The sequence below is a fragment of the Schistocerca nitens genome, chromosome 9 (assembly GCF_023898315.1).
Source record: "Schistocerca nitens isolate TAMUIC-IGC-003100 chromosome 9, iqSchNite1.1, whole genome shotgun sequence".
Taxonomy (NCBI): domain Eukaryota; kingdom Metazoa; phylum Arthropoda; class Insecta; order Orthoptera; family Acrididae; genus Schistocerca; species Schistocerca nitens.
The window spans coordinates 152,887,615-152,902,957 of NC_064622.1; the positions used below are offsets into that span (position 1 = coordinate 152,887,615).

The 15,343-nt window shown below is 45.3% G+C and overlaps 1 protein-coding gene across 3 annotated transcripts in view; it reads left to right on the plus strand.

Annotated features, from left to right (window-relative positions):
• Nucleotides 1-15,343, plus strand: part of LOC126203811 (TWiK family of potassium channels protein 18) — a 1,380,696-nt gene that overhangs the window by 914,369 nt on the left and 450,984 nt on the right. For all 3 annotated transcript variants that reach the window (XM_049938180.1, XM_049938179.1, XM_049938178.1), the window contains one exon: nucleotides 14,005-14,298. In XM_049938180.1, the coding sequence (XP_049794137.1) occupies nucleotides 14,175-14,298 (124 nt within the window). In that variant the 5' untranslated portion in view covers nucleotides 14,005-14,174. The remainder of the gene's footprint in view (nucleotides 1-14,004; nucleotides 14,299-15,343) is intronic.

Genomic DNA, 15,343 nt, shown 5'->3' on the forward strand with positions numbered 1-15,343 from the left:
GTCTCCTTCCCCAAAAACCAACCAACCAACCTTGGTCCAAAAAAACTAAAACTCCATCCGAACAGGCCTTGGAAGACCCAACGGTTCTTACCGGCCGCCATGTCATCCTCAGCCCACAGGCGTCACTGGATGCGGATATGGAGGGCATGTGGTGAGCACACCGCTCTCCCAGCCGTATGTCAGTTTACGAGACCGGAGCCGCTACTTCTCAGTCAAGTAGCTCCTCAGTTTGCTTCGCAAAGGCTGAGTGGGGCTTGCCAACAGCGCTCGGCAGAACGGATGGTCACCCATCCCGACAGCGCTTAACTTCGGTGATCTGACGGGAACTGGTGTTACCACTGTGGCAAGGCCGTTGGCTACTTCTTGCTCTGGTGGTAACTTAAAGATCCCCGCTTCTTAAGCAAAAACATAAAGGAATACATTAATCTGTAGTGTATTTTTCCCCATTCATCTCCTCTTCCTTCAATCCCATTCTCACACAGTCTACTGGGAGCTAACCCAAAAATACTTGCTGGGGGTCATGGTGATCATAATCGTCATAGTCTTAGCAGCAGCCACAAGATAACCATCTATGTTTTATAGTAAACTGGTTTACTATAAAAGTGGCAAGATCTGTACATGGTGAAGAAAAATCGGGCACTCGGACTTCGCAGCGTGATTGTTCATGTACTAGCAATACAAAAATATCTCTCACAAAATTTGGTCCTGTGCACCTTCCCGGCAGAAAATGGACGTTAAAGATTGGCTTCTGGCAACACTATAATCATATGTGCGGTAACTACCTCTTTCATCAATTGGTGCAGTGGATTGTGTTTTGGGTTAGCATGTAGGAGATCAAGGGTTCGATTCTGGGTCGCGACGTTTTTTTTTTATTTGCTAAATGTAGTCTGCGTGGTACGGTATCTGGTGTCTTAAGCGTCAAACAGGGCTTACAGTGAGTCTTCTACACAACATTTGCGCTTACATAACTACGAAAGCAAAAGTGGAAGTGCAATCGCTTGTACTGGTCAGCTTCCGAAGAAGCCTTTTGTACGTCGTGGAAGGGACTTGTTTCACACAATTGCTTCTACTAGAGCCCAAACTTGTTTTCCGTGTACCTTCCCCCATTGGTCCAAACGATCAGTGATTTCCCTAAATCGCTCCAGGCAAATGCCGGGATGATTGCTTTGAAAGGGCACGGCCGACTTCCTTCCCCATCCTTCCCTAATCCGATGGGACCGATGACCTCGCTGTCTAGTCTCCTTCCCCAAAACAACCCCAACCCTAACGATCTGTACCACATATTATCCTTGCTACTTTCACGTCCATTACATTTCGTTATGGCCTTACGTCACGAATAGGGCTAGCAACGTGCTTTGCAAATAATTTCCAAACGGTTACTATGAAAGTGTCTGATACATGTGGCTTAAGAAACGGTGTATACCACGGAGTTATATGGCGGAATGAAAATGGCAATTAACGACAAATACGGCTCGACCTTGACCTGCTGCATGCGAACTCAAAACGCTGTCCACTGCACAGCACTGCTGCTGTACGCTGACAGAGGTAATTACCGTACATATGATTGCAGTGTTGCCAGATGGCCAATCTTTAACGTCCATTTACTGCCGGAAATATGCGCAGGAGGAAATTTCGTGAGAGATTTTTGTGTTGCTAAAGTGCGAGGAATCGCGCCGCTAACTCAGAATGCGCAAATTTTTCTTTATCCTGTATAACATCGAATGGCCGAAGAGCAGCAATATGGCTGCTGCCAGCCGACCTACATTTTGTGTGTGGCTTAGAGGGAGGGGAGATGAAATTAATAAGGAAAGAAAACAAAAGGCTAGCCCCAATCAGTCCTCTTGAAAGAGCATCATGTTGACCCCTAGCATGATCTGACATAGCTGTAAGCCATGAAATAAGCTTTCTGCAAATGGCTTGGAAAACATATACTCTTAACTACGAGGGCAGTTCAATAAGTAATGCAACACAATTTTTTTCTCGGCCAATTTTGGTTGAAAAAGCCGGAAATTTCTTGTGGAATATTTTCAAACATTCCCGCTTCGTCTCGTATAGTTTCATTGACTTCCGACAGGTGGCAGCGCTGTACGGAGCTGTTAAAATGGCGTCTGTAACGGATGTGCGTTGCTAACAACGGGCAGTGATCGAGTTTCTTTTGGCGGAAAACCAGGGCATCTCAGATATTCATAGGCGCTTGCAGAATGTCTACGGTGATCTGGCAGTGGACAAAAGCACGGTGAGTCGTTGGGCAAAGCGTGTGTCATCATAGCTGCAAGGTCAAGCAAGACTGTCTGATCTCCCGCGTGCGGGCCGGCCGTGCACAGCTGTGACTCCTGCAATGGCGGAGCGTGCGAACACACTCGTTTGAGATGATCGACGGATCACCATCAAACAACTCAGTGCTCAACTTGACATCTCTGTTGGTAGTGCTGTCACAATTGTTCACCAGTTGCGATATTCAAAGGTTTGTTCCCGCCGGGTCCCTCGTTGTCTAACCGAACACCATAAAGAGCAAAGGAGAACCATCTGTGCGGAATTGCTTGCTCGTCATGTGGCTGAGGGTGACAATTTCTTGTCAAAGATTGTTACAGGCGATGAAACATGGCTTCATCACTTCGAACCTGAAACAAAACGGCAATCAATGGAGTGGCGCCACACCCACTCCCCTACCAAGAAAAAGTTTAAAGCCATACCCTCAGCCGGTAAAGTCATGGTTACAGTCTTCTGGGACGCTGAAGGGGTTATTCTGTTCGATGTCCTTCCCCATGGTCAAACGATCAACTCTGAAGTGTATTGTGCTACTCTTCAGAAATTGAAGAAACGACTTCAGCGTGTTCGTAGGCACAAAAATCTGAACGAACTTCTTCATGACAACGCAAGACCTCACACAAGTCTTCGCACCCGAGAGGAGCTCACAAAACTTCAGTGGACTGTGCTTCCTCATGCACCCTACAGCCCCGATCTCGCACCGTCGGATTTCCATATGTTTGGCCCAATGAAGGACGCAATCCGTGGGAGGCACTACGCGGATGATAAAGAAGTTATTGATGCAGTACGACGTTGGCTCCGACATCGACCAGTGGAATGGTACCGTGCAGGCATACAGGCCCTCATTTCAAGGTGGCGTAAGGCCGTAGCATTGAATGGAGATTACGTTGAAAAATAGTGTTGTGTAGCTAAAAGATTGGGGAATAACCTGGTGTATTTCAATGCTGAATAAAACAACCCCTGTTTCAGAAAAAAAATGTGTTGCATTACTTATTGAACTGCCCTCGTACTTCGGAAAAGTCGTTCGATTGAACGCTTCTCTGATTATTTTGACGAAAACAGCTAAGAAATAGTCAAATTATTTTTAAATAAAGGGAAGTACGGTTGATGTTTTATAGCCCACTGAACTCTCTTTTCCTGTCTTTCTAGAGACAACAACAAATCATACTATATCCGAAACAGGTTTACTGCTGCGTGCGTTCATCTGGCTAGGCGGCCCCAAGCGAATTGTTCACTGCATTGTTTACGAACGTTATTTCTTGGAACATGTCGGGTTGAAACACGATCTCACACAGCCGCTGATATCTGTGCAGTCAAACATTGTTTCCCGAAGCGTCCCAATATTTGACGTGGCTATCGAACAGCCCGTCTCCACGGACGTGGCGTGAAACCGGCAACAATAAGCCGCTGTTCTCGGGCGCGTATTTGCTCTCTGTAGTAAACACAAACGGACGCTGTGATTATCTCTGACCGACCGTGTCTTCTTTGTACAGACTGTTGCTAGACGCTGGATCTGCAGCCTCGCCCACAGGCACACACCAACGACGAATATAGCGTCTAAAGCAAGGCCTTCTTCCAAGTTATTGTCTCGATTTATGTTCCGAAATAACCTAGCATGATACGCTGACGAAAGAGGGTGTTTGTATAGTAGTATAGAGCGGCATCCCAGCAATGGATTACCTTGCTATTCTGTGATACAATGAGAAACACGGCTTATGTAGCGGCAGTAGACATCAGGATGAACTCGTTGCGAAATAATTATATTGAAGTATATGTTTGTTAGTTAGAGATCGATTGCAAGAACTGGATCTATACCTATATGGCTACTTTCAACAGAAGGCTCTTCATAATCTACATTTTAACTTAATAGAAGTTTATTCTTGAAACCTGGTTGTCAAGGAAGGCAGGATTCGGTTACGATTGTGGACGGTGCTGTAATCAGTTACTATTGGTTCCCTTTTGCAATTACACACATTTATTTTAACACGGTAATTCCAGACTCAGCAATGAATCAAGATATCACACGTTAATAATGAAGGAATAAACAACTGTGTAATTAATAGTGCTTTCAGTGCGTTACAATTTACCAAATGAGCATAAAATACAGACACAGCAAATAATGTTTGAAAAACAAACCAATGTGATCCCAATTCGAATTTGAAGGCAAGTAACCACAGTCACGGCTGAAGACCTTTTACGCCAAGAATGGTAATTATAAAAAAATTAGCAAACATACTGTAAAACATTAATGCAATAGCAAAGGTTAATTTAAAAAGGTAGGCAACTGATCACCAAATGGGTGAGACAAAAAGATGATAAACTTGGTAGCAAAACCATTTAAACCTGCTGTAACGCCAAGAATGGCAATTATATAAAAATTAAAAAAAACAATAAAAGAGCAAATACAACAGCAAAGGTTAATTTAAAAGGACAAGCAACAGGGGAGACAAAATGATGGTAAACTTGGTAGCACTATCATTTAAATCTGCTGTAACGCCAAGAATGGCTATTATATAAAAAAATTAGAAACATACAATATAACAGCGAATACAATAATAGAACACAAGGCCCAGTCACAGACGGTGCACCAGGAATCGATCTCTGAGTAGGTCAACCAACCTACAATCAAGAAAGCTGTAAAAACTACACGCCTCACCAGACAGCAGCGGCAAGGCGAGGAAACGTACACTGCCATGACTAACACTAACCCCAGGGTAGGTAACTTGGGCGTTAGCGGCCACGAGACAGGATAAATACCGCTGGTTGAACTTAACAAATAGTAACAAACTGAACGCAATAAATACGAGGCGTGTTTTTAAGTAAGATACGTTTTGTTGTAGACACTAGTAGTTCGAGCGCATACCACAACGAGCGAGTGCGTCGTGTGCCGACATGCCTCGGGAACAACAGTGCTCAGTTTCAGTTCTGTAGCTAACCTCTACGGTTCTGTTTTGTGCTTTCAAAATGCTTAAGACTATCAACTCACCCGCTGCGTGTGAGGTTCGGTCAGTGATACGGTTTATGTCAGCAAGGAACCTGTCTGCTGCAGAAATTCATCGACAGATTTGCGAAGTGTATGGTGATACTGCTAAGAGTGAAAGCAAAGTGCGTAAGTGGGTTTGAGAATTCAAAGATGGTCATGGCAACGTCCATGATGAGGTCGGCTCCGGTCGCCCTTCTTTGGTTACAGACGATTTGGTGGCTTCAGTTGAAGCGAGGATTCGTGAAAGCAGGCGCTTCACAATAACAGGTCCCTCAAAAGAATTACTTGACATATAGTGATCAGTGCTTTACAACATTGTTTCTGAACAACTAAAGTTTAGGAAACTGTGCTCCCATTGGGTCCCAAAACTAACACAGGACCACAAAAACCAAAGATTTGAGTGTGCAATGAAGTTCTTGAACTGTTATCACGAAGAAGGTGATGGCTTCTTGAGTCAGATCGTAAGTGGACACGAAACATGGGTTTCGCATACCACGCCCGAATCGAAGCAACAGAGCATGGAATGGAGACACACACTGTAAAGGTGAAGGCCAAATAGACTCTGTCCCAGCGCAAAATCTGTTGGTCGACTTCATGCAATGAGGAACCACTATCAATGCAGAAGCATACTGCCAAACCCTGAGAAAGCTAAGCAGAGCGTTTCAAAACAAAGGACGCGGCATGCTGACAAAGGCAAGTGCCCGTCTCTATAACAATGCAAGACCTCACACTGCAAGTCAGACCCGCCATTTATTGGACAGTTTTGGCTGGGAAGTTTTAGAACACCTGCCCTACAGTCCTGATCTTGCACCGAGCGATTACCATCTGTTCTTCCACCTCAAACAACACCTCAGTGGCAACTGTTACAATGATGACGACGACGTGAAAACGGCAGTGAACTCATGGTTATCGGAGCATGAGGCAAGTTTTATGAAGAGGGTATTTTAAAATTGGTTTAGAGGTATGATACGTTTCTGAACAAACTTGGCAACTAGGTCGAAAAATAGAGTGAAGTATGTACTTTCTGAAAATAAATTTACTTTTTTGAAACAACCTTTCATTGTGTATTTATGTTTAAACGGACCGTATTTAAAAAACACGCCTCGAAATAATTAGAAGTCCAGAAAGCTAATCAGATCCGCCTCCCCAAGAACTCCACTCGCTGCTCTTCATCTCAGCAACACTACGAGCAGCTACACGAACCCAAGTCACTGGAGAATCGTAAGATCTTGCAATGGTGGAGGTTTCTCTTCTTGAATCCAAATGCACTCAACTTAAAGCTTGCACAGTCCGGTTTACGACGAGGTCGTGCACCCTCGTGACCACAGGCCTTTGATCTGGTAATCCATACACGCCACCAGCGGTCCTGGCGTGTTCTCTGCTGCGCAGACCTGGCTCCTCCTGAATCCCCAACCAAACTGCACACTGACTCGACCCGGAAAAACCACGACGTCGCCCCAAAGATAGGGCCACAGTTACCACATATCGATAACCGCCGCTGCTGCCCCTAGTGGACAGGCAACACTTTCAAAACCAGGTGGCGACAGTCAACACGGGAAGACAAACAACCGCAAACATGTCAGCTAAACGATACGGTCTGGCCTCCAACAGAGGACGGAAACCTACAAACAGCACCAACGCAAGCTGCAGCATGGCTCAGTTCTGAAGTAGCGTAACAGCCACTTCCAGCTGCAAAATAAAATTACTTTAAATTACTCGTCACTTTCCATACAATCTTTCTAATTACATTGACTTTATCAGCTTTCATCGTGTGGTTCAAGTTTTCGCATTTGGTTTTCTACTTAGACGTCCTCCACAATATTATATATTATTTTTATATTACATTTATTGGAAGTCGGAAACATTGCTTATTCGCACTGACATTATCGATGTTTCTGGGGATGGATCCAAGAACCAATTCCACAAAGCCTGACACTAGACTGCTGACTTAGTTAAGACATTTTATGAAAAAAAGTGTTATGAACCAACTGAGAATAACTAACCAATGATGATGATGATGATGAGTCCCATACTTCTTTACAGAGCGTAGGGGAGCGACGCGGGAGAACCGCGCCGCCTTACTAGGCAAGGTCCTAGTGGAGGTGGTTTGCCATTGCCTTCCTCCGACCGTAATGGGAATGAATGATGATGATGAAGACGACACAATAACACCCAGTCATCTCGAGAGAGGAAAAATTCCTGACCCCGCCGGGAATCGAACCCGGGACCCCGTGCTCGGGAAGCGAGAACGCTACCGCGAGACCACGAGGGGCGGACAACTAACCAATACGTATTATAAAAGTAAGGGTACAATGTGCGCGCTGCTAAAACTCAGAAACGAGTTTAGGTACGATCGAGAGAGTTATGTGGTGTGGTGTGGCAGCCCTCTATCCTTGAAAAAGGTTACCCTTTTTACCTAAGGAACGTGTTTTTGAAGCTGTAAGGGCTGGAAAGTTTCGCCCTCTAGAAATCTCTAGAACATTCCAGAACATTCCAGAACATTCAAGAATATTCTAGAGCATTTTACAACGTGCCAGAATGTTGCGGAATGTTTCCAGTGCCTTTCTTATAATTATGACAGTTGAGACTTGCGATCTCATTAACACATGGTCACGCTTTGTGTGCCTCTAGCACTCGGCCATGTGTATGCTTGCATTGTGATTGGAACCGCCGTTACGTTTCGTGTTCATATCTCCATATAGATATACTCGAAAGTGTTGTTACATATTTCACAGACCCTTCAAATAATAATTCAATAATCCAGGGCTCTTTTGTAACACACTAACAGAAAAAAAAATTCCCAACACTAACAAGGAGTTGTGCGAGGTAAACGAAAGTAGGTAGGCGTGTATCACATGTGAAAAGTTATTTCTATTCAAAAATCGATCCATTCGCTTTATAGTTGTGCTGCTATTGCCACAATGAGGATGAAAATGAGGTTTGCTTTAAATACGTGCTGTAATGGTTGTGAGGATTAGTTATCTTTCAGACCGGACGTAGTGAGTCGATGTTGGTGAAGAATACCTTTAAGACGACGAAGACGCCATTATCAACACCTGACTGATTCTAAACGAGGTCGTGTAGGGACTGCTTAAGTTGTACGTTCGTTTCGCGATAATGCAGGAAGTCTTGGCAGGAATTCAGCCACCGTACGTAACTGCTGCCAGCATTGGTCACGGGTCCGGACGCCCACGTGGCACTACCTAGGAGGAAGACCGTCGTGTCCGGCGTATGGCTCTGGCGCATCGTCCTGCCACTGCAGCAGCCATTCGAGCAGCAGTTGACACTATAGCGACACAGCGAACTGATACAAATCAGTTACTTGAAAGACAGCTCCGTTCCAGATGCCTTGTGGCGTGAATTCTACTGATCCCAAACCACCACCGTTTGTGAATTCAGTGGTGTCAAGCGAGAACTCATCGAAGGGCAGGGTGTAGGTCTGTTGCGTTATCTGATGAAAACTGATTCTGCCTCGATACCAGTGATGGCCGTGTGCTGGTTGGAAGGAGGTAAGTTGATCGCTTGCAACCAATCTATCAGCGGCCTAGACACACTGTACCTACACGCGGAGTTGTGGGAGTACTCTCGTGGTTACCCCACGCACCCTGACTCCAAATTTGTACGTAAATCTGGTGATTTGACCTGTTGTGCTGCCAATCATGAACGGCGTTCCAGGCGGCGTTTTCCAACAAGATAATGCTCGTCCACAAACCGCTGTTGTAACCCAAAAAAATGGTTCAAATGGCTCTGAGCACTATGGGACTCAACTGCTGAGGTCATTAGTCCCCTAGAACTTAGAACTAGTTAAACCTAACTAACCTAAGGACATCACAAACATCCATGCCCGAGGCAGGATTCGAACCTGCGACCGTAGCGGTCTTGCGGTTCCAGACTGCAGCGCCTTTAACCGCACGTCCACTTCGGCAGGCTGTTGTAACCCAACATGCCCTACAGAGTCCCCACATGTTACCTTCGCCTGTTAGATCTCAGGATCTCTCTCTAATCGAGCACGTATCATCGGACAACAATTCCAGCGTCATCCGCAAATATCATTAACCTTATATGAAGATGGTAACTGTTACAGAAAGAACAGATACCATTGATGACCCTGCAGCTTCTCTAGAATAAATGATAATTAACTGAAACCCTCCGCTGCCGACAGGTGTTGTTGATATACCTTGATGGGGACAGCTGAAAATGTGTGCTCCGACGGGGACTCGAACCCGGGATCTCCTGCTAACATGACAGACGCTCTATCTATCTGAGCCACCGAGGACACAGATGAATAGCGCGACTGCAGGGTCTCATCCCTTGCACGCTACCCGTGAGACCCACACTCTCAACTGGCCACAATCTACACCTGTCTAGATATTTGGCCATCCACTCATTAGTCGCGCACCCTAAGGTGACGATTCCCGTAAGAGTTCGGGCAACCTGTGGGCATTCGCAGATCAATGGTATCTGTTCCTTCGAGAACAGTTACCATCTTCATATATAATTAAATGGCTACCCGGCCATTGACCTTCGTCTGTGCGAATGTGCACAGGTTGCCCGAACTCTTACGGGAATCATCAACTTAGGGTGCGCCAGTAATGAGTGGATGAGCAAATATCTAGTAGGAACATGACATGCGTAGATTGTGGACAGTTGGGAATGTGGGTCTAACGGGAAGCGTGCAAGGGATAAGTCCCTGCAGTCACGCTATTCATCTGTGTCCTCGGTGGCTCAGATGGACAGAGCGTCTGCCATGTTAGTAGGACATCCCGGGTTCGAGTCCCGGTCGGGGCACACATATTCAGCTGTCCCCATCAAGGTAAATCGACAACACCTGTCGGCTGCTGAGGGTTTCAATTATCAATCATTAACCGTCCCTGAATTGACCAACCAAGTGCAACAGCATGGAACTGCATTCAACACGCTGACATCCGACACCTATACAACACAATGCATGCACGTCTGCATGCTTGCATTCAAAATGCTGGAGGTTACACCGGTTACTACTGTAGTTGGATTTTAGATTTGCAATGGCTTTTCCCTGTCTTACATTTACCTGTGATCTTGCAACGTTAATCACTTAAATATGTTACCTAGACAAATGAATTTCACAAATTTCATCGCTCTACGTTAACCATTTCTTTGCACTGGGATTTTTTTTCTGTCATTGTGTAACCTCCCTCTCGCTAATCGGCCTATCCTGCTTGCGATATAAAATATGACCGTAGATCGCGTTTATGCCTAACGGATTTTTTCTAATTGTATATGGCTATCTTTCGTGAAGAAGTGATACCAATAAGTAGGAGGAACGTGTACAACTGGCCGTTCTGATGGAAAGTCTACTAAAAATGAAAAGTAATTAAACCGAACAGGGCTATAATTTGGAAAATGAAAGTTATTTTGAGTTATTTTGTGCATTCACTCACGAACAACACTGGACGGAAAACGGATACCACTGAGAAGTCACTCTTATGCTACATTTGGCATTACATTTTGAAAAAGGCAATCGAGTAATGATTTGAAAATATGTAATTAAACTGTATGTTAGTAGAACTTCGTTACGTGAACAATGGCTATCAGTGACCTCAACATAACGTCATCAAAGAAATTTAGAGAAAAAAGCAAGCACTTTTTACTTTGCCGTTACTTACTTTGCAAATTGGATTTCATATTATTGTCTGAATAACTGAGACTTTTTTATGGACTTGGACAGACTTAAACCCTAGAATACGTACCAAATCAAGCTATATGTAAAATAAATAAAACTTCCGCACTCTTAATTTGTTCATTTCTTTAGATTTGGATTTTTTCCAGTGATTAATTCTCAAACTTGAAAAATGAAATTGCTTTACTTTAGTCAAATACTGAAACCTCTGTTGTACATCAGTTAACTGAAAGTAGACTGAGGCTAAAATTCTTAAATGTGATATTATTCGTTAACAAACTGGCTTTAACTATTCAATTTGTTTCTTATGTCACTCAGTTAGCATATTAGGGGAAAAAAGGAACAAGGATCCTGCTTGGTAACAATGTCTGGGTGCAATGAGGACAAAATCGCCCCGAGTTTAACTGATTATTATTTAAATAAATCTTATCAATCAAATCACATTCAGTTATGCTGCTGGGTTAGCCGTTAATACTTTCTACCAATGAACAGTCTTAGTTCAGTGCTGTGCATACGACGAAACTCGGAGCCGACGACGAAACTGTGTTGCTGGAACTGCTGTTGTTGAAGACGGTAGCATATTGCGGAGCCACGGCTAATTGTAGGAAAGGGCAATCATAATTAATACAGCCTCTTACGCCCGTCCACTGTCCGTACTCCTGCCCTAGACATCTGGCCGGCGTGCGTACATGACGCCTCCGAAAATGGCACTCTCTACTGCGAGAATGTTAACACCACACTTCTGCACACTACAAGCGCTGGAACCCGTCTCCCTTCTCTCCACGAGCTCTGCGCAACAACTCCCTACCCAAAGATTTTACAACGCACAAGCACTGCTGTTATCGTTGCTAGTCGATGCAAATAACAATTCCTTTGGCTTTTTCCCAGAGCTTATAAGTTTCACAGTAAAACACAGATAAATACAATGAAACGTCAACAAATGGCTCTGAGCACTATGGGACTTAACATCTATGGTCATCAGTCCCCTAGACCTTAGAACTACTTAAACCTAACTAACCTAAGGACATCACACAACACCCAGTCATCACGAGGCAGAGAAAATCCCTGGCCCCGCCGGGAATCGAACCCGGGAACCCGGGCGTGGGAAGCGAGAACGCTACCGCACGACCACGAGCTGCGGACAAAAACGTCAACAGACTTCTATCTAAATGTACACATACTGTGAAGCAATGTGATTACTTATTAAAAGAAAGCATTTAAATTACAAATACTTATATACAATTCAGAAAAAAAATCATATATCAGTAGCAGGTGCCATGTATTTTCGGTTTTACAATTGTAAAAGGAGAAACTTGTATGTACTAAAAGTGACGTAGGCTCACAGAGTTACTTCTTTGAGCATATGAGGTAAGTGTGTCGCTGCACGAGACTACAAGACACACAAAGGTATTCTGCTGTGCAAATAGTTATTACCTGTTGATTCATTTGAGGCCTATGATTTCAGGGCTACGGAAAGTCTGTTAACAGTCTAAGCTACGGGCCTTAGTCACAACTATTAGCGATAGTGTCGCTTCTCAATAAGTACACTACTGGCCATTAAAATTGCTACACCAAGATGAAATACAGATGATAAACGAGTATTCAGTGGACAAATATATTACACTAGAAGTGACATGTTATTATGTTTTCACGCAATTTGGGTGCATAGATCCTGAGGAATCAGCACCCAGAACAACCACCTCTGGCCATAATAACGGCCTTGATACACCTGGGCATTGAGTCAAACAGAGCTTGGATGGCGTGTACAGGTACAGCTGCCCATGCAGCTTCAACACGATACCACAGTTCATCAAGAGTAGTAACTGGCGTATTGTGACGAGCCAGTTGCTCGGCCACCATTGACCAGACGTTTTTAGTTGGTGAGAGATCTGGATAATGTGCTGGCCAGAGCAACATTCAAACAATTTCTGTATCCAGAAAGGCCCGTAAAGGACCTGCAACATGCGGTCGTGCAATATCCTGCTGAAATGTTGGGTTTCGCGGGGATCGAATAAAGGATAGTGCCACGGGTCGTAACACATCTGGAATGTAACGTCCACTGTTCAAAGTGCCGTAAATGCGAACAAGAGGTGGCCGAGACGTGTAACCAATGGCACCCGATACCATCACGGCGGGTAATACGCCAGTATGGCGATGACGAATACACGCTTCCAATGTGCGTTTACCGCGATGTCGCCAGTCACGGATGCGACCATCATGATGCTGTAAACAGAACATCCGAAAAAATGACGTTTTGCCATTCGTGCACCCAGGTTCGTCTTTGAGCACACCGTCGCAGGCATTCTTGTCTGTGATGCAGCATCATGGGTAACCGCAGCCATGGTCTCCGAGCCGATAGTCCATGGTGCTGCAAACGTCGTCGAACTGTTCGTGCAGATAGTTTTTGTCTTGGAAACCCCCCCCCCCCCCATCTGTTGACTCTGGAATCGAGACGTGGCTGCACGATCCGTTACAACCATGCGGATAAGATGCCTGTCATCTCGACTGCTAGTGATACGAGGCCGTTGGGATCCAGCAAGGCGTTCCGTATTACGCTCCTGAACCCATCGATTCCATATTCTGCCAACAGTCACTGGATTTCGACCAACGCGGGCAGCAATGTCGTGATACGATAAACAGCAATCGCGACAGGCTACAATTCGACCTTTATCAAATTCGGAAACGTGATGGTACGCATTTCTCCTCCTTACACGAGGCGTCACAACAACGTTTCACCTGGCAACGCCTGTCAAATGCTGTTTGTGTATGAGAAATCTGTCGCAAACTTTCCTCACGTCAGCACGTTGTAGGTGTCGCCACCGGCGGCATCCTTGTGTGAACGCTCTGAAAAGGTAATCATTTGCATATCACAGCATCTTCTTCCTGTCGGTAAAATTTCGCGTCTGGAGCACGTCATCTTCGTGGTGTAGTAATTTTAATGGTCAGTAGTGTGCGTATGAATACGAGAGTTTCATTCATGTACCATTAAGAAACCAAGGAAGCATAAGCACTATCACTGGAGTGTATTATGTGCTGGAGTTGTTTGCGTGCTGTCAGCGTGTGCGATGTCTGAGGCGAGGCGGTGTGCCCGCAGGCGGAGCGCCGTGTGATGCCGGGCGTGGGCGCGCAGGATGGCGCCCCCCGCTAGCTCCAGCCCCAGCGCAGCCGCACCCAGCCTCTGCCTCCGCCCCCGCCGCCGCAGCCGCAGCCGCGACCGCCCCCGCAGCTGGCCGCGGCGGCCTCCGCTAGCAGCCGACATGCTCCATGATGGAGAGGAAGCGCTCCAGCCGCCGCTACCGCTACCGCCCGCGCAAGAGCTGGGCCGAGCGCTTCAAGGACTACCTGCGACACTTCCTCGCCTTCATGTTCAGCAATGTCGGCATCATTGGTGAGTTTCACACTTTGTCTGGTCTGGGAACTGTTTTCTTTTTCTTTTTAGGTTATTTGGACCAATTTTGACCGGCCGCGGTGGTCTCGCGGTTCTAGGCGCTCAGTCCGGAGCGGCGCGACTGCTACGGTCGCAGGTTCGAATCCTGCCTCGGGCATCGTTGTGTGTGATGTCCTTAGGTTATTTAGGTTTAAGTAGTTCTAAGTTCTAGGGGACTGATGACCACAGATGTTTAGTCCCATAGTGCTCAGAGCCATTTTTGGATCAATTTGATGTGGCCCGCCACGGGCCCTTCTGTAACCTCCCCCTTACTTATCGACCTTAATGACAGTGAAAAATTAAACCGCGCGTACCTAATGGAAATTTGGGAAAAGCAAGCGTCACCGAAGTTAATTTGTCGGTAAAGAGGGAGGAAAGGATGACATATAAATGAAAGGAAAAATGCAAATGAAATTGGTGGAAATTAATTTTGAAAAGGGGTAAAGTTAATAAAGAAAGTAAATGTGCGGTCGTCACCTTAACAATTAACTGGCGTTAATTAGATATTTGAGATTTGGGGAAAATTACGGTCGCCAGTCCTATGGAAAACTACTATAATAACTGAAAAAGAAAGGTTATTGCACATATAATTAGCACTAATACCTGGAAACTGAAGGTTGACACGTGTTGTGTGAAAACTGAATGTTTGTCAGAAGTAATAAATTTCGCTACACTCTGACTTACTTTAGCAAAAGAATTAATAAAACCGGGAAATTGAAAGTTAATTTCAAATGGCTCTGAGCACTATGGGACTGAACATCTTAGGTCATCAGTCCCCTAGAACTTAGAACTACTTAAACCTAACTAACCTAAGGACATCACACACATCCATGCCCGAGGCAGGATTCGAACCTGCGACCGTAGCAGCCCCGCGGTTCCGGACTGCAGCTCTAGAACTGCACGGCCACCGCGGCCGGCCAAAGTTAATTTAGTGACTGAAATTAATAGTGAGCTTTGTTTCTGAAGCACTACGAAATTAAGTAAAATAAGGTTAGTCTTGGGCTAC